Source organism: Phallusia mammillata, chromosome 8 (genome assembly GCF_965637545.1).
Source record: "Phallusia mammillata chromosome 8, kaPhaMamm4.hap1.1, whole genome shotgun sequence".
Taxonomy (NCBI): Eukaryota; Metazoa; Chordata; class Ascidiacea; order Phlebobranchia; family Ascidiidae; genus Phallusia; species Phallusia mammillata.
In genome coordinates this window covers 18,904,884-18,928,422 of record NC_137259.1, presented here as the reverse complement: position 1 = coordinate 18,928,422, position 23,539 = coordinate 18,904,884, and the positions used below count along the sequence as shown (strand labels likewise).

The window sequence follows — 23,539 nt, the reverse complement described above, 5'->3', positions numbered from 1 at the left end:
CCAAGGAGAGTAATAAAAATAAGTACTTAAACACAGCTTCATACATGGAAATAGTTTGTTCAGTAGGTCCAGAATAAAACCATTTTTTCATCAAAACAACTAAAAACCTCACTTTAGATCAGGGGCGGGCAACATACGGCCCGCGGGCCGGATCCGGCCCGCGACGGGATTTTGACCGGCCCGCAGACAGTTTACGGGTCTTACATGGTAATGTGGCCCGCGGCCACAGTCTGCCGCAATCCCCACTACTTGCATACTACGTCAAATTATAGTTGTAACGGACAGTAACGCTCCCCAATAGCAAAAAACTTTCCCGCCGTTACTATCTAAGCAAAAAAAAACTATCTAAGTCTGTGGTGTATGCATTAAATTGGTGTATGCACTATGTATGGTGACCGGCTATACCTTTTTAATATAACGGTAACGAGCTTTCCCTCAAACTTGTTTCACTTTTACACTTTCTATAGGTCTGCTAGCGCTTCAAAAACTGCGAGGTTTTTGTATCATCCTTAAATTTGATAAATCTAGTGTAAGTTATTAATGAGGAATGTATGGGTTTCTCTTTTGCCGAGTAATGCCCCATTACTTTTAATCAAAATAACAAAAATAGCTATAGTTTGCGCATAATCGTATGATGTTATCTTGTCTATGACGTCACAAACTTTGCTTGGATGCGTTAGAATTGCGTGAAATTGACCCTCAGTGTTGTTGTAGCAATTAAATTGGGTTTTAACTGTTAACATAAGCATTCGTTGGTGCTGGGTAAATCTAATTGCACGCAAATGCTCAAGAGTCAAGAACTTAAAAAAAAAACGATATAATGGGGGGCGATATTGAGTCAGTGCCCTAGCAAGGGGGCGATTTCGCTAAAATGGTTGAAGACCACTGGTTTAGGTGGTCAAAAATCCGTTTTAAATCACTGGATAAATACGCGATTAATGTATCGATTCGGGAATCTGGCCCGCCAAGTACTTTATTTTCCCATATCAGGCCCGCCGACTGGAGAAGTTGCCCGCCCCTGCTTTAGATGATATACAAGAACAGCGAAAAACATCGTTTAATATTTATATAAGGACCACGATACATCTGTTAACATATCATCTCTGAGGTGAACTTTAAAAACGGTTATGGCGGGGTTCGAACCAAAACCGCTTTGAAGTCTAAATCCAGAGGTTTTCGTTTCTACAAATGTGTTTGGCGCCTTCTACTATTTTCAAAACCCACAATGAGGAAAACTTGTGCAGGAAGGCCTGTTTTGTTTTTTATAAATTATACAACAAGCAACGATGAAAATAACGAAACAAACTTAGGCCTATACTGGCGAAATATCATTAGACATAATGCAAGAAAACGTAGAAAATTAGCAGCAAGAATTTTATGGACATATTTCAATTCAATTTCTCAACAAACAAGCACGAAATAAGAACATTCACAAATTGTCGTTGTCACTTGGAACTTCGATCTTTTCTCCGTTCCTTTGTTCGTATTCTTCCATCCACGTTTCTCCTAGCGCCTCGCGTAGCTTTTCATCCACCATAAGCCATCCGTTCGGGACATTGCACCAGCAGAGGCGGTATAGAGCAAGGGCGCGTCTGATGACGTAATCACGCTCGTGTTCGTTCACTGCGGGAACTGGAGCGATTTTGTTCTGCAGAAATGTTTTGAATTCTTGTGGAACCGAACTCAAAGTCGGGCGGCCCACTTTTCGGGTGAATTTCGGTGAATAACTCCACGCGAGATCCGACATTTTTTCCGCGGTTTTTCACAACAGTGTTTCTAAAATATAAAAAAGCACTTTCTTGAATTTATTTTCTGAAACACAATAAATAATAATGACAATTAGATTTATTTTTTTTATTTATTTTTTTGAAGTTTAAACTTTCCAATCCCCTAAATCTTTTCATTGTTTCATTTTTGTCATATATGCACGCTTTTTAATCTATAACAATTATCCTGCAACTACCAAAAAGGTTACTGAAAACTTTAGCTTTCATGTTTTGTCATTTTTTGGAATATGTCGCGATTACCTTGCTTAACAAATAAATATGTGAAAGCAAACAAATGTACTCAAGACAAACTGACTATAACAACACCTTTGAAGTTGAAATATTAAGAAAATCCTCCTAACTTTGTTTATTTACCCAAAAAAATAGAATATAGAAACGCAAAACTAAAAAAATCTTACAATAACATTGTTATCCTGGCAGCTAAAAGTAACTTCACACAAACTGCTATAAATCATTCTCAGTCTTCTTTCAATTCGACTAACACGAACCCAGCCCAACATCAGTAGCTCACCGCACATTTATACCAACCTGCTATCTTTCATATCAACATGTTTGCGCAGCGTAGGAATCCGATTGACGTAAGTTGTGTATTCAGCCGCTCCGTGTATTCAAACCGAGCGCATCTTTACTGACGCAGGCGCGCTTTCCACGGAGCTCAACTTTCCAAACCTTTGTCACTTGATAACGCCGATTGTGACGTCATTGACAAGGGTCTATTTCAATCGTTCCAACAATTAAAACATTCTATAATATGACGCGTTGGTGTTTGTGTCGTCGTCAACAGATAGTAAACATCGGGAAATTGTTGACAAACTTATGCTTAGCAGGGTAAACAAACAAGATGTTAAAATCTAGCGTTAACATCTATTTCAGTGGTTCTTAACCGGTGGAAAATTTCCCACTAGTGGGAAATTTAATGTTTTCAGAGGGAAATTATGTAAGTCAGGTAACCAAACTCGGGCCAGAGGGTCGAACCCAGCTTTGAATTAATCGTAGAAAGTTACTTTCCTAACATTTTTCCGCAACAACATGTAAGATTAATTTCAGCAAGGCTTACAAGACACATACAAATCCAAAGGCCGTTTGTTACATCACAGACAAGACTAAAAGTATCAATGACTTTGCTATCGTGCACGAATAAATGTCTTTCCTTTGTTGATTGTGATGCAAAAAATGACTATTGCAAGCAGAGGAGAAAGCAATATTCCAAAAACTTCGATCTCTCACAGAAGCACTAATTAAACTAAATAAGATTGCAGTATACTTTTGGGGTTCCAGACCAAATCGCTTCACAAAATTATTTCATTTAAAGAATATTTTTTGTTAACGTAGGGCACAAAACATCATTATAAAAATAATAGAGGGGGAAATTCGTAGTTGGTGGTTGACTTTAGTCGGAAACCACACCAAAAAGGTTAAGAACCACTGATCTATTTGATGTAGTTGTTTCAGCTGCCCATGTGGCTCTTAGATTCAGTTGCGCGAAATCTCTAAACAACCTTCAAATTTCACAACCAACCTTGGAACGCTACATACAGATTTGTTTATAAGTTTAATAATGAAAATACCCATGATCATGATAATGGCATGAGCATTTGGCGAAACGTTTGAAAAATAAAGCATGTCGCTTTTTCTCTTCCAAACTTACGCCTTTCCAAGTTTTTAACAATTCTAGTTGGTTTTTTCTAAGTTACTTTATTTATGTTACAATCAGTGGTAGCGCTGTATAAAGGGCCTAACAACAAGGCCTGAAACCCGACCCTATTACAAAACTGTTTTGAAAAAAGACCGAAACAAAGCTAAGTTTGCTGCGTGATGTAATTTAAATTCGTTAGCAGATAAATCTACGTGACAAATCAATACACTATTTCAACGCGAAAACATTGAAATTACTACCCAACTTGACTACATTGGAACTCATAGGTACACTTGCTAGCCTAAATTCGGTCTATTCAGTTCACTTTGTTCTGTTTGCCGATCCGAAAAATGTTTTAATTAATACGTCACAACTTTAACAACCTAATATTATACCTAGCAGCAACAGCATTTTGTTGTTGAGCTTTAACTGTGGGTTAACAAGGCTCATTAGTTTCTTATTCAAATAAATCAATTGCTTTCAACATTTTTTGCTTGTTAAGTTGGATTTTGTTCTAAACCAAAACCCCGCCACAAATTTTTATCAGCGCAAAATAACGGGGTGACTATCTGCTTTTTAATGCATCTCGATTCAGGTATTGTTACGTTTTTTTTTTCATGCAACTGTTGAAGCTGTTTTACGGCAGCGTGTGTTTCTTATTTTTTGTAAAAGAACTGTTCAGCTAATACGGTCGGCCTCTTTTTGCTTTTTTCCACTTTCAAACAGCGCAACCTTTTGACTTTAAAACCGTCGTTAAGAAAAAAGCATCAAGTTTAAATTATTCACTACCAAAACGACCAAGCTGATAATACAAGGTTGTGAGTTCCAATCCCGTATCGACCACAAGGGTGTGAGATCTAATCCCGTATCGACCCTAAACTTCGGTAAAGTAAAGAAAAGACAATAATGAAACTTATGCACATGTTGCGTCAAACCAACATGTTTGTTTATAACAAACTTTCACCGATCTCCTAGCTATCTGTACAAAGACACAAGGTCAGACAAAGTCACGCAATTTGCCCTCAGGGCAGGTCAACATTTGCTCACAGGACAGGACTGGCCACGCTGAACCTGGGAGATATCTTCTGTGGCCTAACATTGTCAAATTCAGCTACAAACGTTGTGTTTCAAAGCCTGCTAGTTTCATGTAATTATCTAATCGTAATTATTCTCTTATAAGTATAAGTTATAACATCGCTTTGAGGGCACGCCAATTTCATGTTTCATTTTACGCCCACCAGATTGTGCATATATGTCCTTGTTTAATGTTATGTTGGAAAGTGTTGTAAACGAGGCAGTTGTACAGTGCGCTTGTTGAATGCAGTTACTTTGAGCTGAGTGTCAGATTGCTGTTGTTTTTTGCAGTTGAATGTTCTAACCTTATGTCTTGTGTGTCATTATTGTTTGTGTGTTATTTTCATTAAAATCACTTGGTTGAGTGGTACTAGGTTTTGTTTATAGGCGGGATTTATCTTCATAATGTAATTTAACTTTAGCTAAAAGTCATAATTCCTACACAAAAGCAATAAAGAACTAGTGAACTCACGCAATAATTAGCATAATCATCTACATCTGCATTAACGTAAGATTTTGTTTGAGCGATAAGCAGAGAAAAAAAACGAAAACGATTTTTTAGTGAACCACATGCAATGCTGTAGAAAATATTTTCTTCCGCAATAAAAATTGTTACAAGAACCCTTCGTAAAAAGTCCAAACGAGCATTGCGGAAATGCCTTTATTCCTCGATGTAACATTCAATACGAACACAGTGGGAAGTTATCGAAATAGTCTCATAGCATCGATTATAATAGGTGCTGCTGTACATACTGAAACTAATGCATATACCGCAATGAAAACAAGTCTCAAAAAATTGAGGGATACAATTGAAAAAACTGAAACACAAACAACAAAGAAGCTTGCTGATTTCGTGTTGTAAAGAAAACTAATTACAGACGTTTTACCGATGTCCGGCATTTTTTGACGTAATTTGTGATTGCATTACTGTTTTTCGGTTGATTTCCAAAGAGGTTTTTATACTAGTCTCTGTGTTGTGCACTCAAACGCATAGGGCGAGTTATTTTTAACAATCTATGAGTTCTAGTATATTTGAAAGCAGTGTCAGTTGCAAGATTTGAAGCAAAAATGTCGATTTAGGGTTGATATATTCTGATCGTTTTAACGTGAAATTAGGTTTATTGAACTGTCAAGACGTGAAACTCATTTTCCAACCCTTATTCACTGGTTGTTAAGTAGTTCTAAAAAAATGAGTGATGCAATTGTATAAACTGAAACACATCACAATGCAGAAGCTTGCTGATTTCCTGTTGAAACGAAAATACAGAAGCGACAGTTTCTGGCATTTTTTGATGTATTGTTGCGGTAATGTTTTTACGTTAGTTTTCCAATGAGGCTCGTGTAGTAGTCTGTGTGTTGAGCAGTTATTTGCAGACTTGGCGAGTCTTAGTTAAATTGAAATCTCAGTTGCGCGTTTGGAGCCGATTTTGAATCATTTCCGTTGTTTAAGAAATGTTAATTCAAATGTTGGAGTGCAATTTATTTGTTTCCAGAAAAAATATATTAAGCTCCTGTAAAGGTAGGATTTAAAGTTACCAATCGTTAAAGATGAAGGTTATAATGGCAGGATTATCAAAGACTGGAACAAAATCAATGACAGAAGCTTTACGAATATTGGGACTTACAGTGCACGACACCATGGAAAACTTTCTCTATCATCAACAGGTATTTCGGTTATTGGTGGCATTTTAAACCTCGGTGAAAAAGTTGTTTATTTGCCACGCAGGTTTGTTATGATTACATTGATGGGAAGGCGACGTTGGATGATATTCGTGAATCTTACAAAGATGTCGATGCCATCATTGGTTATCCGACTTACCACCTTTGGGAGCAACTGGCCGAAGCTTTTCCAGAGGCCAAGGTACCATTACTATCTGAACATGTATGAACATGTATAGGACCCATGTGTGCCTGCCTGAGTCAACATAGTCACGCCTCATAAAGCGTTACGTTAACATTGGGCCGTATGAAAAGAATACAATATTTTCGAAATAATGCTTCGGATATCAGTGAAAACATTTTTAGTTCAATTATGTTTATATTTTATCACTGTGTTTCGTTTTTAGATAATTCTGACACAACGAGAAGAGAAGAGTTATCTTCGAAGTCTAGAAAACCAACATATTGCGATGGCTAACAACACGAAACAAAATTTTCTTTTCACTTTTTCCCCAACTGGATGGAAATTGTTCCAATTCTATCGTATTTTTAGTAAGTTTCGAAACAAAATCAAATGTACTGGTTTGACGGATGCTTTTCAATGTCCAAACTTTTCAATATCCTGTTTAACGGTTAAATTTTGTTTCACTCTTGTAGTGGCGATGTTTGAAGGCCCTCCACCTCTTTTTCCATTTACAAACTGGCCCTTCAGTAAGCTCATGTGGGCAATAAAATACAGAGAACATAATTCAAATGTTCTCATGGTGAGTTGTTTAAATTTTAATGCTTTAAACTTGATGAGTCGATTACTTTGTGAATCAATTTGTTTTCAGAACGCTCCCAAGGACAGGTTGCTTGCCTACAGCGTAAAGGAAGGATGGGAACCATTGTGCAACTTCTTAAACCTTTCAATCCCAAACCAACCGTTTCCACATAAAAATCACGGAGCAACAATATACGACGACCGGCTTAAAATCGACCCAACATATCAGAAAATGAAACGCGAAGCCTTCATAATTGTATCATTGTTAATCTGTCTTGTGGCAGCGTGCGTTTTTTGTTTTATATAACTTTATGTTACATGTCAACATTAGGCAAAAGGCAAAATAATGAGAATGCAATGGTGTATAATGCCTATGTATTTGCTGAGTTATTTGCAAGATTACTTACTGCTGGTTCATGCGACATCTGAGATCGTGATGTTGCTCGAACTCGACAAATATCCAAGCACGGCCAACTTCCATCCACGGGATTCGAACCCACCACCCAATCAACTTGGAAAATCTTCGACAACTCGAAGGCTTCCGCAAAGTGTAAAAAACATATTAGAAAAAAAAGACCACGACAAAAAAAGTGGGGCAAGGTTCATGAAAATAAGAGGTAACCTACAGACAGTCGAGATCAGGATCAGTTCAAGCGTGACGAAACTGACGTCATCGGTGTTTCGTCATCATGTCATCACGTGACTATCCACTTTGGTTGAACAGTTTGAGTCAAACAAGTTTAAAGTGAAACTAGGTCTGTAGGTATTAACGAATCTTATAAATTGAGAAGCAATGTCACGAGTGCTGTGGATTTTAACCAATCAGAAAGCAGCATTTTAATAACAACGAGGAAAATTTATGTGGAAGTGTTAAACTCAAATACAATCAGCGAGCCGGACTGAGTATTAAACTGAATAATTGAGACAAACTATTATAGCAACATAACATACTCTCCCCAACTTTGACCGCAATACTGCAGTGATGCCAACATTGCGTATTTGTTTTGGGTTTGCTTGGTTGGTTAAGCGATACTACTCATTCGTTGCAGCAATTTGCTCTTTAGTTTTAACTATTGGTTGAGTGAAGTACGTTAAGGATGAAAGTTGTCTTCCAACAGTTAACCTTGCTGTAATAAGTAAAAATTTACAGAGAGGCAAATATTATTCTGCAGTTCCACTTAACAAAGGTTTGCGTGCACAAATCAGTGTCTTAAATATAACTTAAAACTTGAAACGTGTTTAGTCAAGTAGCGCTCTTGGATGCTATTGTTGAATTGTTTCTTGGACATTTAAATGATGCAGACAACAGTCGGATTTTACCATCCTCAGGATAGTTTACAATACAACGTGAAGTTTTCAAAACCAATATTTCTACGACCAAACTTGACGATTGCGTAATTATGAAGGTAATCATGGCTGGAGTGTCGAAAACTGGAACCAAATCAATGGCAGAAGCTTTACGAATATTAGGACTTACAGTGCACGACACCATGGAAAACTTTAGACACCATCGACAGGTATTTCGGTTATTTCGATTAACATCGGTAAGAAAGTTAGTTATTTCCCACGCAGGTTTGTTATGATTACATTGATGGGAAGGCGACGTTGGGTGATATTCGTGAGTCTTACAAAGATGTCGATGCCGTCACTGATGTTCCAACCTTTTACTTTTGGGAGCAACTGGCCGAAGCTTTTCCAGAGGCAAAGGTACATCTGTCATTTGATTAGGCTTGTTTACTATTGTGTGTTGTTTTCAGATAGTTCTAACACAACGGGATGAGAAGGGCTTCATTCGCAGCGTAATGAACCAGCACATTGAAATGTCCCGCAACAAAACAAACAATTTTCTGTACATGTTTACACCAACTGGAAGGAAATTTTTCAAATTCCTTTACCATTTTAGTAAGATTCAAAGTGTCAAAAGGGATCTTTCTTTCTCAACAAAACCAGTAAGAGCAACATCTTGTAAAACTGTTAAAAACGATTTTAATACACCACTGTTTAAAGCAAAACTAACTGGCGTTATTCATTTTATTTAGTCACAATCATCTTTGGAGAACACGTGGCTTCTTTCCCATTTGCGAACTGGTACTTTAGGGCAAATGTGTGGACAATACGATACAGAGAACATAACGCAGCTGTTCTCATGGTGAGTTGTAAATATTGTTACTAAATAAGTACTTTGCAAACTTCATTTGCATTAATATTTATACCAGAACGCTCCCAAAGACAGGTTGCTTGTGTGCAGCGTGAAGGAAGGATGGGAACCATTGTGTAACTTCTTAAACCTTCCAATTCCAAACCAACCGTTTCCACACAAAAATCACGGAGCAACAATATATGACAAGTGGCTTAAAAATGACCCAACATTTCAGAAGATGAAACGTGAAGCTTTTGTAATTGTGTCATTGTTATTTTGTCTTATGGCAGCATGCGTTTCTTATTTTCTTTAGCAATGTGTTAAATGACAAGAGTCAAAGTGTGAAAATGCAATAATGTATAATGCTGATGTATTTGTTAAGGCATGCTACAGAGTTGCTCCGCCAGGCCTCGAGATTAACGATGTTTATAAATTGAGGATTTCAACAAATCAGAAAGCTGCATTTTCATACAATTTGTGTGAAAGTAGTAAACTGAATAATGGAGACAAACTATTTCAGCTACGAAACATAATCTCCCTACCTTTGACCGCAAAACCGCACTGATGCAAACCTTGTGTATTTGTTTTGGGTTTGCTTGGTTGGTTCGGCATGATTTGCCATTCGTTGCAGCATTTTGTTGTTTAGCTTTAACTGTGGGTTGAAAGGCTGATTAGTTTCTTAAGTGCTATAACAGAACTGAACGCCGTGTTTCAGAGCAGGCCTTACCGACCCAAAACAACCTCATGTCAGGTTGGTCGATTGCAATTCAATATTTTGCTGAGTTCTGCCTCATTAGTCAAGCGTTGTGGCTGCAAGTTGCGGCAATTTCCATCGCAAATCGATGTATGGGTGAAAATGCGTGAGTGATTCGGGTGAAGTGTGAACAGTTTTTGACTGACGTTTTCATAACACAACAGGATCTTTAAAAAGCACGAGAGACAAGTTATTCTGCAGTTCCACCTTGAAACAGATGTGGTAATTCATGGTTGCATATATTTTAATACTTTGGAAGTTTTGGATTAGTTTTAACGTGGCCTAGTGGCGTTGTTTAAAAAGAATTTCCAATCATTACCTATCAACTCAGTGCTTCATAAATAACTTTCAGGATTATTTTGGCTATTCACCGGGCGCAACTTAAGTTGACGACTTTTAGGACTTTTCAAAAAATCAATATTAAAGGACCTCAGTTAACCGTCATTTAAAGATGAGGGTAATAATGGCTGGAGCAGGAAAAACTGGAACAAAAATAATGGCAAAAGCTTTACGAATATTGGGACTTACAGTGCACGACACCATGGAACATTTTAGACATCATCGTCAGGTGTTTCGGTTGTTTGTGGCATTTTGAACCTTGATAAGAAAGTTAGTTATTTCCCACGCAGGTTTGTTATTTAGGACTAAACTGGAAAAGTTTCTGTCCAAACCCGGGATTTCCTGGAATTCCAACATTATATGATCGCGGCCATCCACTCGCTTTAGGCAGATTGAGTGAAACAAGTTTGTAATGAAACTTTGTTTCCAGAGATTACCAAAGTTTATGAATAAAAAGCAGTGTTGCGCAATCTTGCGGATTTTAACAAATCAGAAAGAAGCAATAAACTTGACAAGAAAAAAAACTCTTTAGACGACACATTTTAGTTCTCCAAGTAACACCGCTTTCACACTGATGCCAACCTCAAGTTTGGTTGCGACATGGTTTGTCAATCAAGCGTTATTACACAGGCGTTGTCGAATCTGTTGTGCGGTTCACCGACCCTGGTTGAGTTGCGTTGAATTGATTTCAGGTGGCGATACAATTCGTAGCATCAAAACGGCGCTAAACTATTCACCAAGCTGGAAATAGCTGTGCAACGTTGGGACGTTATGTAGCGCGAGAAAGGTAAGGCTACAATTTGTGGAAAGATGCAGCTACGCTGTTATTCGGATAGGTTGGTGGAATAAGTTTTGATATACACGGTTCCCCATCGGTTAAAACCTTGCGGTAATAAATGAAAAATTACAGAAAGGCAAATTGTACGATGCGGTTCCAAACAGAAATTGAATACAGGCGATAAATTTGATTGGTCGAAGCATTTGATTGTTGCCACAATTTTCTCTGTATCAAACAGGCGCAACGTTACCACCCGTACATCAATTAACATAAACACAGCCAAGCTCATGGTTTGTGGTTGAAAAAAATCACCAAATGTGACTGAATAAACGTAACGAATGTAAATTTGTTGTTGCAATGCTCGGTTTGATAATGTGGCTGAAAATGGCTAAAGTTTAGAGCTTAATTATCAAGTTAGCGAAGAAAAAAGATTGACTGTCCACTTATTTCGAAGTAATTTTGTAGAAGATTGGGATTTTAACCATTCAGAAAGCCGCAATTTTGTGAATTAATGGGAGCATAAGTATTATTAATTAAAAAAAACTGGGTTTATTTTATGAAGCTAGTAGTCCATTGCCTAAAATCATTGGGGAACCACTGCTTTAGCCGAACCCAGGCAAATTGTCAGGCGACCCACAGGTTGGAAACCGCTGTTATAGGTCGAAACAGTGTTCATTGTCTGCAGCTCAAGATGTTGGAATAGTTGTCTGGAATAGTCAACTTCTTTACTTTTTCTCTGTGTAATTCAAAACTGTTCAGTTTTTAAAAAAATAGGATTTGACTTTCTTGGTACATGATGAAGGTAATAATGGCAGGAGTAGCAAAGACTGGAACTAAAACAATGGCAGAAGCTTTACGAATATTGGGACTTACAGTGCACGACAGCATGGAAAACTTTCTTTATCATCGTCAGGTATTTAGTTTTTTTGTTTTAAGCCGTGCTGAAAAAGTGAGTTATTTTCCACGCAGGTTTGGTATGATTACATTGATGGGAAGGCGACGTTGGATGATATTCGTGAGTCTTACAAAGATGTCGATGCCGTCACTGATTACCCAACCTACAATTTTTGGGAGCAACTGGCTGAAGCTTTTCCAGAGGCCAAGGTACAACCTTCAAAACAAATTTATTTAAATTGAGTAGAGGCTACTTTTCTTTCAAGTACGGTCTGGCTGCAGCGCATGTAGTCATGATCCACCGATTGTGACATGCACTGTTTGCGCTCCATGACTTTTCAACGTTGCGTAGCTTTTTCCTTGACAATTGTGCAGTGCCATTGTGACGCTATGAATTAAGTTGTTAAGTTGAAGTGAATTGACTTCTTGGTACAATTTTCTCATTGTGTTGTTCACTGTTCATCATTTGCAGATAGTTTACACCAACCGGGATGAGAAAAGCCTGGTTTGTAGCGCAATGAACCAGCACACTGCGATGGCAAACAACACATCTAGTAATTTCCTTCTCATGTTTTCACCAACTGGATGGAGGTTTTTCAAATTCCTTCAAACATTTCGTAAGTATCAGAACAACAACAACAACAACACATGTGGCCTTCAAGTCAAACACTCGTGGACTTATGTGGCCTTTGTTGTACCTTTTATGTTAACTTACTTTGAACAGTTTAAGAAACCTAAACCAAGAAATAACATGAAAAACACACTCAATGCGGCCCCTTCGAACCATCATGAATAAAAAAGTTTCCCACCATTGTTCTCATCCAGTGGTTCTCAACCGGGGGTCCGAAGCGTTTTCAGGGGGTCCGCGACAACTTCCTAATTTTGCAGACAACGATATTGATAAAGCTCTATTTAAAAAAAATATGTCTCACCGTTTTAAAATAGCATGAAACTTGTTTAAAATCGTTCTTCCTAGGCGACAAACCAAAATGCATTGTGACATTTTAACCCATTGTGATGCAACAGAGGTAAATTTTCAGTGGCAAACAACGTCACATCACAATGCTCTTTATTATTGAGTTCGGATGTCGCAGCCCAGTCAAAATAATTGAAATTTTGGTCCTGGACCAAACGTGGTTGGTATATTCTGCACCTTTTTCGGGTTGCTTGTTAATAAAAAAAAGACAAAATTACCAAAACCTTCAAAGGGTCCGCGACAAGCTTCACAGTACCAAAAGGGGTCCGCAAAGGCAAAAAGGTTGAGAACCACTGTTCTAGTCTGAGTGAAATTTCTTACTAGGTTTGAGTAAAAATATCACAACATTAGTTTGATTACAGATTTGTTTAAATATGTTTTGTTGGACGGTAAGCCAGCTAGGTTGAAAAAGTTATTGCGATCTATGTTACATTTTCCCACCATCTGCCATGAAACAAATATCTTAAAACGTAAATTAATATATATATATACTTCTGATTAAACAAACTAGACAATTCCTTTCCTATTTTATTGTTCCATTGCAGTTGGGATTATAGAAGGGCCTCGACCTCTTTTCCCTTTTACAAAGTGGCCCGACAGTGCCATCTTGCGGACAGTGAGATACAGACAACATCATGCAGCTGTTCTCATGGTGAGTTACTGAAATATTGTTGCTGGATGCTTTGTTGTTCGATTTTTTGTTTGTTTCCAGAATGCTCCCAAGGACAGGTTGCTTGTGTACAGCGTAAAGGAAGGATGGGAACCATTGTGCAACTTCTTAAACCTTCCAATCCCAGATCGTCCGTTTCCACACAAAAATCAAGGAGCAACAATATACGATGACCGGGTGAAAAACGACCCAACTTATCAGAAAATGAAACGTGAAGCTTTTGTAATTGTGTCATTTCTAATCTGTCTTATAGCAGCGTGTGTTTCTTATTTTCTTTAACTCTGTGTTAAATGTCACCATTCGACCAAATAATGAGAATGTAATGGCGTATAATGCTTATGTATTTGCTGATTCGTGCTACAGAGTTGCTTCGTCACGCAACGTTTCGACGAATAAAACTTCAACACGTGTGCTTGAATGGCAAGATTACTTTCTGGTTCGGCTCATGCGACATCTGAGATCGTGATGTTGCTCGAAATCGACAAATATCCAAGCACGGTCAACTTCTATCCGAACCCACGACCCATTTTATTGGAAAATCGTCGACATCTGAAAGGCATCTGAATAACTAAAAAATTATAAAAAAAATATTTATGAAAAAAATCGAAGATAAAGTAATTTTATAGATTACTTTAAAAAGTTGGTCAAAGTTAACATGCAAAAATATGGTTAATCCCCAATACAAGTCGTTGTAAGAACATCAGTTTTATCCTGTAAAACTGTGAACATCCACAATAAATGCAAGTTTTCCTGACTAACCGTCACACATAGATTGTGGGATGAATAAAACGTTGTAAACTGACGTCATGTATACTGCTTCAACGTGTTGAGTTGACATTGGGTTGGAGTTTTAGGATAAAAGTGGGAAAGTTTCTGTCCAAACCCGGGATTTCCTGGGATACAACTCTATATGATATTGAACATCCACTCGCTTTAGGCAGTTTGAGTGAAACGAGTTTGTGATTTTGTTTCCAGAGATTGCCAAAGTTTATAAATTAAGAAACAGTGTTACGCAATGTGTCGGATTTTAACAAATCAGAAAGAAGAAATATACCCGATAAGAAAAAAAAACTCTTTAAGCAACAGAACTTATTTCTCCAAGTAACACCGCAAATTCACACTGATGCCAACCTCAAGTTTGGTTTGGATATGGTTTGTCAATCAAGCGTTATTACGCAGGCGTTGTCGAATTTCGTTGTGCGGTTCACCGACCCTGGTTGAGTTGCATTGAATTGATTTCAGGTGGCGATACAATTCGCAGCATCAAAACGGCGCTAAAATATTCACCAAGCTGGAAATAGCTGTGCAACGTTGGGACGTTATGTAGCGCGAGAAAGGTAAGGCTACAATTTGTGGAAAGATGCAGCTACGCTGTTATTCGGATAGGTTGGTGGAATAAGTTTTGATATACACGGTTCCCCATCGGTTAAAACCTTGTGGTAATAAATGAAAAATTACAGAAAGGCAAATTGTACGATGCGGTTCCAAACAGAAATTGAATACAGGCGATAAATTTGATTGGTCGAAGCATTTGATTGTTGCCACAATTTTCTCTGTATCAAACAGGCGCAACGTTACCACCCGTACATCAATTAACATAAACACAGCCAAGCTCATGGTTTGTGGTTGAAAAAAATCACCAAATGTGACTGAATAAACGTAACGAATGTAAATTTGTTGTTGCAATGCTCGGTTTGATAATGTGGCTGAAAATGGCTAAAGTTTAGAGCTTAATTATCAAGTTAGCGAAGAAAAAAGATTGACTGTCCACTTATTTCGAAGTAATTTTGTAGAAGATTGGGATTTTAACCATTCAGAAAGCCGCAATTTTGTGAATTAATGGGAGCATAAGTATTATTAATTAAAAAAAACTGGGTTTATTTTATGAAGCTAGTAGTCCATTGCCTAAAATCATTGGGGAACCACTGCTTTAGCCGAACCCAGGCAAATTGTCAGGCGACCCACAGGTTGGAAACCGCTGTTATAGGTCGAAACAGTGTTCATTGTCTGCAGCTCAAGATGTTGGAATAGTTGTCTGGAATAGTCAACTTCTTTACTTTTTCTCTGTGTAATTCAAAACTGTTCAGTTTTTAAAAAAATAGGATTTGACTTTCTTGGTACATGATGAAGGTAATAATGGCAGGAGTAGCAAAGACTGGAACTAAAACAATGGCAGAAGCTTTACGAATATTGGGACTTACAGTGCACGACAGCATGGAAAACTTTCTTTATCATCGTCAGGTATTTAGTTTTTTTGTTTTAAGCCGTGCTGAAAAAGTGAGTTATTTTCCACGCAGGTTTGGTATGATTACATTGATGGGAAGGCGACGTTGGATGATATTCGTGAGTCTTACAAAGATGTCGATGCCGTCACTGATTACCCAACCTACAATTTTTGGGAGCAACTGGCTGAAGCTTTTCCAGAGGCCAAGGTACAACCTTCAAAACAAATTTATTTAAATTGAGTAGAGGCTACTTTTCTTTCAAGTACGGTCTGGCTGCAGCGCATGTAGTCATGATCCACCGATTGTGACATGCACTGTTTGCGCTCCATGACTTTTCAACGTTGCGTAGCTTTTTCCTTGACAATTGTGCAGTGCCATTGTGACGCTATGAATTAAGTTGTTAAGTTGAAGTGAATTGACTTCTTGGTACAATTTTCTCATTGTGTTGTTCACTGTTCATCATTTGCAGATAGTTTACACCAACCGGGATGAGAAAAGCCTGGTTTGTAGCGCAATGAACCAGCACACTGCGATGGCAAACAACACATCTAGTAATTTCCTTCTCATGTTTTCACCAACTGGATGGAGGTTTTTCAAATTCCTTCAAACATTTCGTAAGTATCAGAACAACAACAACAACAACACATGTGGCCTTCAAGTCAAACACTCGTGGACTTATGTGGCCTTTGTTGTACCTTTTATGTTAACTTACTTTGAACAGTTTAAGAAACCTAAACCAAGAAATAACATGAAAAACACACTCAATGCGGCCCCTTCGAACCATCATGAATAAAAAAGTTTCCCACCATTGTTCTCATCCAGTGGTTCTCAACCGGGGGTCCGAAGCGTTTTCAGGGGGTCCGCGACAACTTCCTAATTTTGCAGACAACGATATTGATAAAGCTCTATTTAAAAAAAATATGTCTCACCGTTTTAAAATAGCATGAAACTTGTTTAAAATCGTTCTTCCTAGGCGACAAACCAAAATGCATTGTGACATTTTAACCCATTGTGATGCAACAGAGGTAAATTTTCAGTGGCAAACAACGTCACATCACAATGCTCTTTATTATTGAGTTCGGATGTCGCAGCCCAGTCAAAATAATTGAAATTTTGGTCCTGGACCAAACGTGGTTGGTATATTCTGCACCTTTTTCGGGTTGCTTGTTAATAAAAAAAAGACAAAATTACCAAAACCTTCAAAGGGTCCGCGACAAGCTTCACAGTACCAAAAGGGGTCCGCAAAGGCAAAAAGGTTGAGAACCACTGTTCTAGTCTGAGTGAAATTTCTTACTAGGTTTGAGTAAAAATATCACAACATTAGTTTGATTACAGATTTGTTTAAATATGTTTTGTTGGACGGTAAGCCAGCTAGGTTGAAAAAGTTATTGCGATCTATGTTACATTTTCCCACCATCTGCCATGAAACAAATATCTTAAAACGTAAATTAATATATATATATACTTCTGATTAAACAAACTAGACAATTCCTTTCCTATTTTATTGTTCCATTGCAGTTGGGATTATAGAAGGGCCTCGACCTCTTTTCCCTTTTACAAAGTGGCCCGACAGTGCCATCTTGCGGACAGTGAGATACAGACAACATCATGCAGCTGTTCTCATGGTGAGTTACTGAAATATTGTTGCTGGATGCTTTGTTGTTCGATTTTTTGTTTGTTTCCAGAATGCTCCCAAGGACAGGTTGCTTGTGTACAGCGTAAAGGAAGGATGGGAACCATTGTGCAACTTCTTAAACCTTCCAATCCCAGATCGTCCGTTTCCACACAAAAATCAAGGAGCAACAATATACGATGACCGGGTGAAAAACGACCCAACTTATCAGAAAATGAAACGTGAAGCTTTTGTAATTGTGTCATTTCTAATCTGTCTTATAGCAGCGTGTGTTTCTTATTTTCTTTAACTCTGTGTTAAATGTCACCATTCGACCAAATAATGAGAATGTAATGGCGTATAATGCTTATGTATTTGCTGATTCGTGCTACAGAGTTGCTTCGTCACGCAACGTTTCGACGAATAAAACTTCAACACGTGTGCTTGAATGGCAAGATTACTTTCTGGTTCGGCTCATGCGACATCTGAGATCGTGATGTTGCTCGAAATCGACAAATATCCAAGCACGGTCAACTTCCATTCGCGGGAGTCGAACCCACGACCCATTTTATTGGAAAATCGTCGACATCTGAAAGGCATCTGAATAACTAAAAAATTATAAAAAAAATATTTATGAAAAAAATCGAAGATAAAGTAATTTTATAGATTACTTTAAAAAGTTGGTCAAAGTTAACATGCAAAAATATGGTTAATCCCCAATACAAGTCGTTGTAAGAACATCAGTTTTATCCTGTAAAACTGTGAACATCCACAATAAATGCAAGTTTTCCTGACTAACCGTCACACATAGATTGTGGGATGAATAAAACGTTGTAAACTGACGTCATGTATACTGCTTCAACGTGTTGAGTTGACATTGGGTTGGAGTTTTAGGATAAAAGTGGGAAAGTTTCTGTCCAAACCCGGGATTTCCTGGGATACAACTCTATATGATATTGAACATCCACTCGCTTTAGGCAGTTTGAGTGAAACGAGTTTGTGATTTTGTTTCCAGAGATTGCCAAAGTTTATAAATTAAGAAACAGTGTTACGCAATGTGTCGGATTTTAACAAATCAGAAAGAAGAAATATACCCGATAAGAAAAAAAAACTCTTTAAGCAACAGAACTTATTTCTCCAAGTAACACCGCAAATTCACACTGATGCCAACCTCAAGTTTGGTTTGGATATGGTTTGTCAATCAAGCGTTATTACGCAGGCGTTGTCGAATTTCGTTGTGCGGTTCACCGACCCTGGTTGAGTTGCATTGAATTGATTTCAGGTGGCGATACAATTCGCAGCATCAAAACGGCGCTAAAATATTCACCAAGCTGGAAATAGCTGTGCAACGTTGGGACGTTATGTAGCGCGAGAAAGGTAAGGCTACAATTTGTGGAAAGATGCAGCTACGCTGTTATTCGGATAGGTTGGTGGAATAAGTTTTGATATACACGGTTCCCCATCGGTTAAAACCTTGTGGTAATAAATGAAAAATTACAGAAAGGCAAATTGTACGATGCGGTTCCAAACAGAAATTGAATACAGGCGATAAATTTGATTGGTCGAAGCATTTGATTGTTGCCACAATTTTCTCTGTATCAAACAGGCGCAACGTTACCACCCGTACATCAATTAACATAAACACAGCCAAGCTCATGGTTTGTGGTTGAAAAAAATCACCAAATGTGACTGAATAATCGTAACGAATGTAAATTTGTTGTAGCAATGCTCGGTTTGATAATGTGGCTGAAAATGGCTGAAGTTTAGAGCTTAATTATCAAGTTAGCAAAGAGAAAAGATTGACTGTCCACTTATTTCGAAGTAATTTTGTAGAAGATTGGGATTTTAACCATTCAGAAAGCCGCAATTTTGTGAATTAATGGGAGCATAAGTATTATTAATTAAAAAAAACTGGGTTTATTTTATGAAGCTAGTAGTCCATTGCCTAAAATCATTGGGGAACCACTGCTTTAGCCGAACCCAGGCAAATTGTCAGGCGACCCACAGGTTGGAAACCGCTGTTATAGGTCGAAACAGTGTTCATTGTCTGCAGCTCAAGATGTTGGAATAGTTGTCTGGAATAGTCAACTTCTTTACTTTTTCTCTGTGTAATTCAAAACTGTTCAGTTTTAAAAAAAATAGGATTTGACTTTCTTGGTACATGATGAAGGTAATAATGGCAGGAGTAGCAAAGACTGGAACCAAAACAATGGCAGAAGCTTTACGAATATTGGGACTTGCAGTGCACGACAGCATGGAAAACTTTCTTTATCATCGTCAGGTATTTAGTTTTTTTGTGGCATTTTAAGCCGTGCTGAAAAAGTGAGTTATTTTCCACGCAGGTTTGGTATGATTACATTGATGGGAAGGCGACGTTGGATGATATTCGTGAGTCTTACAAAGATGTCGATGCCGTCACTGATTACCCAACCTACTATTTTTGGGAGCAACTGGCTGAAGCTTTTCCAGAGGCCAAGGTACAACCTTCAAAACAAATTTATTTAAATTGAGTAGAGGCTACTTTTCTTTCAGGTACGGTCTAGCTGCAGCGCATGTAGTCATGATCCACCGATTGTGACATGCCAGTCTGCAGAGTGTGGCAGCTGCACGCGCGATTATTTTTTGTAAAAAAAAATTTTGCACGCCAATTTTGGGGGGTTGCACGCGGAAATTTCACTCCAAATGCGTTTAATGGGCCTGTCTTGACTTCTTTTACTTGCTATGCGCCTGCTGAACTTGGCCTCGCACGCGAACTTACGGGTCGTGCACGCGCGCACGCGGGACATGTTGGTCCTTCACGCACGAGATCTCGTCGGGAACTGCCATGTTCTGCAGATGTCACTGACATGCACTGTTTGCGCTCCATGACTTTTCAACGTTGCGTAGCTTTTTCCTTGACAATTGTGCAGTGCCATTGTGACGCTATGAATTAAGTTGTTAAGTTGAAGTGAATTGACTTCTTGGTACAATTTTCTCATGGTGTTGTTCACTGTTCATCATTTGCAGATAGTTTACACCAACCGGGATGAGAAAAGCCTGCTTCGCAGCGCAATGAACCAGCATACTGCGATGGCTAACAACACAACAAGTAATTTCCTTCTCATGTTTTCACCAACTGGATGGAGGTTTTTCAAATTCCTTCAAACATTTCGTAAGTATCAGAACAACAACAACAACACATGTGGCCTTCAAGTCAAACACTCGTGGACTTATGTGGCCTTTGTTGTACCTTTTATGTTAACTTACTTTGAACGGTTTAAGAAACCTAAACCAATAAATAACATGAAAAACACACTCAATGCGGCCACTTCGAACCATCATGAATAAAAAAGTTTCCCACCATTGTTCTAGTCCAGTGGTTCTCAACCGGGGGTCCGCGGACCCCCAGGGGTCCGCGAAGCGTTTTCAGGGGGTCCGCGACAACTTCCTAATTTTGCAGACAACGATATTGATAAAGCTCTATTTAAAAAAATATGTCTCACCGTTTTAAAATAGCATGAAACTTGTTTAAAATCGTTCTTCCTAGGCGACAAACCAAAATGCATTGTGACATTTTAACCCATTGTGATGCAACAGAGGTAAATTTTCAGTGGCAAACAACGTCACATCACAATGCTCTTGATTATTGAGTTCGGATGTCGCAGCCCAGTCAAAATAATTGAAATTTTGGTCCTGGACCAAACGTGGTTGGTATATTCTGCACCTTTTTCGGGTTGCTTGTTAATAAAAAAAAGACAAAATTACCAAAACCTTCAAAGGGTCCGCGACAAGCTTCACAGTACCAAAAGGGGTCCGCAAAGGCAAAAAGGTTGAGAATATGTTACAATTTCCCACCATCTGCCATGAAACAAATATCTTAAAACGAAAATTAAACACAAGGATCTTATACTTCTGATTAAACAAACTAGACAATTCCTTTCCTATTTTATTGTTCCATTGCAGTTGGGATTATAGAAGGGCCTCGACCTCTTTTCCCTTTTACAAAGTGGCCCGACAGTGCCATCTTGCGGACAGTGTGAAGGAAGGATGGGAACCATTGTGCAACTTCTTAAACCTTCCAATCCCAGATCGTCCATTTCCACACAAAAATAGTGGTGCAACTTTATTTGATGATCGGGTGAAAAACGACCCAACATTTCAGAAGATGAAACGTGAAGCTTTTGTAATTGTGTCATTTCTAATCTGTCTTATAGCAGCGTGTGTTTCTTATTTTCTTTAACTCTGTGTTAAATGTCACCATTCGACCAAATAATGAGAATGTAATGGCGTATAATGCTTATGTATTTGCTGATTCGTGCTACAGAGTTGCTTCGTCACGCAACGTTTCGACGAATAAAATTTCACGTGTCCTTCAATGGCAAGATTACTTTCTGGTTCGGCTCATGCGACATCTGAGATCGTGATGTTGCTCGAAATCGACAAATATCCAAGCACGGTCAACTTCTATCCGAACCCACGACCCATTTTATTGGAAAATCGTCGACATCTGAAAGGCATCTGAATAACTAAAAAATTATAAAAAAAATATTTATGAAAAAAATCGAAGATAAAGTAATTTTACAGATTACTTTAAAAAGTTGGTCAAAGTTAACATGCAAAAATATGGTTAATCCCCAACACAAGTCGTTGTAAGAACATCAGTTTCGAGTTTTGCTGCATTATGCCTGGCAGCAATAGCTTATTTAACAACAAGTTTGTTAAAAATTATATTTTGGCAAACTGTTTTAAGGCAAAAGAGCTAAACTTCGATTCGTATATTTGGTTCTTCAAGCTTTTTAATTTAGTCTAGGGTTATAAGTCCGTCTTGGCTTAAGTCTGAATTAAACGGGTTTCATTTTGACCTGAATTTACGGTTTGCTGCAGTTGCAACGTTGTACTTTACTTTTTATTAAATTAGCTCCAGAATCATCATCCAACGTAACTTTGTATATCTTTGTTGATGCGCTAAACTTCGGCGAGTGACAGTTAAAACCAAAAGAATGTAACCTGCGTATAGAAAACTACAATTAAATGTAACTTAACTTTTTTTTTATTTTACTTGCAGTCACATTGTTTGAGGGTCTGGCACCTTCTGTGCCGTTTTTCAATTGGCCTGATAGCGCCATCTTGCGGACAATAAAATACAGACAACATAATTCAAATGTTCTCATGGTGAGTTGCTGAAATTTTAATGCTTTAAACTTTATGAGTCGATTTGTTTCTTCCAAGAACGCACCCAAGGACAGGTTGCTTGTGTATAGCGTGAAGGAAGGATGGGAACCATTGTGCAACTTCTTAAACCTTCCAATCCCAAATCGTCCGTTTCCACACAAAAATAAATGGGCGTCTTTTTTCGACGATCGATATAAAAACGACCCAACATTTCAGAAGATGAAATGGGAAGTTTGTTTATTTGTGTCATTTTGTATCTCAATTGTAGCCGTATTTGTTTTTTGCTTTAGCTGACTGCCACAAATTTGTTGTTTTTATTTCAATTCCCTGACTTACCGTATGTTTTGGCCATTAATAAATCTTAGGCCGTGATCTTGTGTTTTGTAGGCCTACTGGATAGAACGGACGACCCTAAGAATCTAAAAACCACAATCAAAACTCAAAACAAAAATTCATTATCGATCGTTTGTCGTCCCCGAATATTTAAATTCTGACCGGTTACCGGCATTGCAATAAAACGGGTAATCCCCTGGGTTTTGATTAAAATAAACTTGAATTTGTGTTTGAGATTGATCAACACTATGGAGTAAAGGAGTAAAAGAGATTGCATGTTTCAGATAAACCCTTCCAGTGAGTGCTTCTTTGTTATCACTTACTAAATTTTCTTTAAATCCTTTTTAATGATTTTTAAATTGCTCATAAATTCCAGTGAGATATTTTTTTACAATTTAAAAAGGTTTTCTCTTATGTAACTTGTGTTTTACTGGAACAAACACTCTTATAAATTTGTATGGCAGTTGGGTATGTTTAGTTGCAATACACTATTGTGGGATTGTGATCTGAACAAACGTATTTGACAAGTATATCAATCAACATCCCATGCATTTAATTCACAGCTGTATACCATTTGTTGTCACCTTTTGTTGACTGTTCGTTGACAATTGTACGTATATATACATGTTGTTTCGAAAGATACCATATCACTTGATATACTTGTCAAATACGTTTGTTCAGATCACAATCCCACACTATCTACCTGACAAAGGTTTATATTTTCGAAAAAACAAAGCTCATTATCATG

General features: G+C 38.0%; 6 protein-coding genes across 6 annotated transcripts; 5 read left to right on the top strand and 1 right to left on the bottom strand.

The window, feature by feature from the left end:
- Positions 1-1,385: 1,385 nt before the first annotated feature.
- LOC145205688 (uncharacterized) lies at positions 1,386-1,765 on the bottom strand. The gene has a single exon (XM_080078427.1). It carries the CDS (start codon positions 1,745-1,747, stop codon positions 1,430-1,432), a length of 318 nt encoding a protein of 105 aa, XP_079934553.1. The 5' UTR covers positions 1,748-1,765; the 3' UTR covers positions 1,386-1,429.
- A 4,205-nt stretch (positions 1,766-5,970) lies between these two features.
- LOC145204995 (uncharacterized) lies at positions 5,971-7,287 on the top strand. The gene is made up of 5 exons (XM_080077617.1): positions 5,971-6,162; positions 6,224-6,358; positions 6,564-6,708; positions 6,814-6,920; positions 6,990-7,287. The coding sequence occupies exons 1-5, from the start codon at positions 6,046-6,048 to the stop codon at positions 7,224-7,226; spliced, it is 741 nt and encodes a 246-aa protein (XP_079933743.1). The 5' UTR covers positions 5,971-6,045; the 3' UTR covers positions 7,227-7,287.
- Positions 7,288-8,122: 835 nt separating this feature from the next.
- On the top strand, positions 8,123-9,372 carry LOC145205617 (uncharacterized). The gene is made up of 5 exons (XM_080078351.1): positions 8,123-8,463; positions 8,519-8,626; positions 8,677-8,821; positions 8,959-9,068; positions 9,136-9,372. The coding sequence occupies exons 1-5, from the start codon at positions 8,320-8,322 to the stop codon at positions 9,370-9,372; spliced, it is 744 nt and encodes a 247-aa protein (XP_079934477.1). The 5' UTR covers positions 8,123-8,319.
- Positions 9,373-11,726: 2,354 nt separating this feature from the next.
- LOC145203645 (uncharacterized) lies at positions 11,727-13,749 on the top strand. The gene is made up of 5 exons (XM_080075906.1): positions 11,727-11,843; positions 11,900-12,034; positions 12,297-12,441; positions 13,346-13,452; positions 13,513-13,749. Exons 1-5 carry the CDS (start codon positions 11,727-11,729, stop codon positions 13,747-13,749), a joined length of 741 nt encoding a protein of 246 aa, XP_079932032.1.
- Positions 13,750-15,594: 1,845 nt separating this feature from the next.
- On the top strand, positions 15,595-17,617 carry LOC145205679 (uncharacterized). The gene is made up of 5 exons (XM_080078413.1): positions 15,595-15,711; positions 15,768-15,902; positions 16,165-16,309; positions 17,214-17,320; positions 17,381-17,617. Exons 1-5 carry the CDS (start codon positions 15,595-15,597, stop codon positions 17,615-17,617), a joined length of 741 nt encoding a protein of 246 aa, XP_079934539.1.
- A 1,854-nt stretch (positions 17,618-19,471) lies between these two features.
- LOC145205616 (uncharacterized) lies at positions 19,472-23,056 on the top strand. Its single transcript, XM_080078349.1, has 6 exons — positions 19,472-19,588; positions 19,650-19,784; positions 20,314-20,458; positions 22,352-22,458; positions 22,516-22,689; positions 23,027-23,056. Exons 1-6 carry the CDS (start codon positions 19,472-19,474, stop codon positions 23,054-23,056), a joined length of 708 nt encoding a protein of 235 aa, XP_079934475.1.
- The last annotated feature ends 483 nt before the right edge of the window (positions 23,057-23,539 follow it).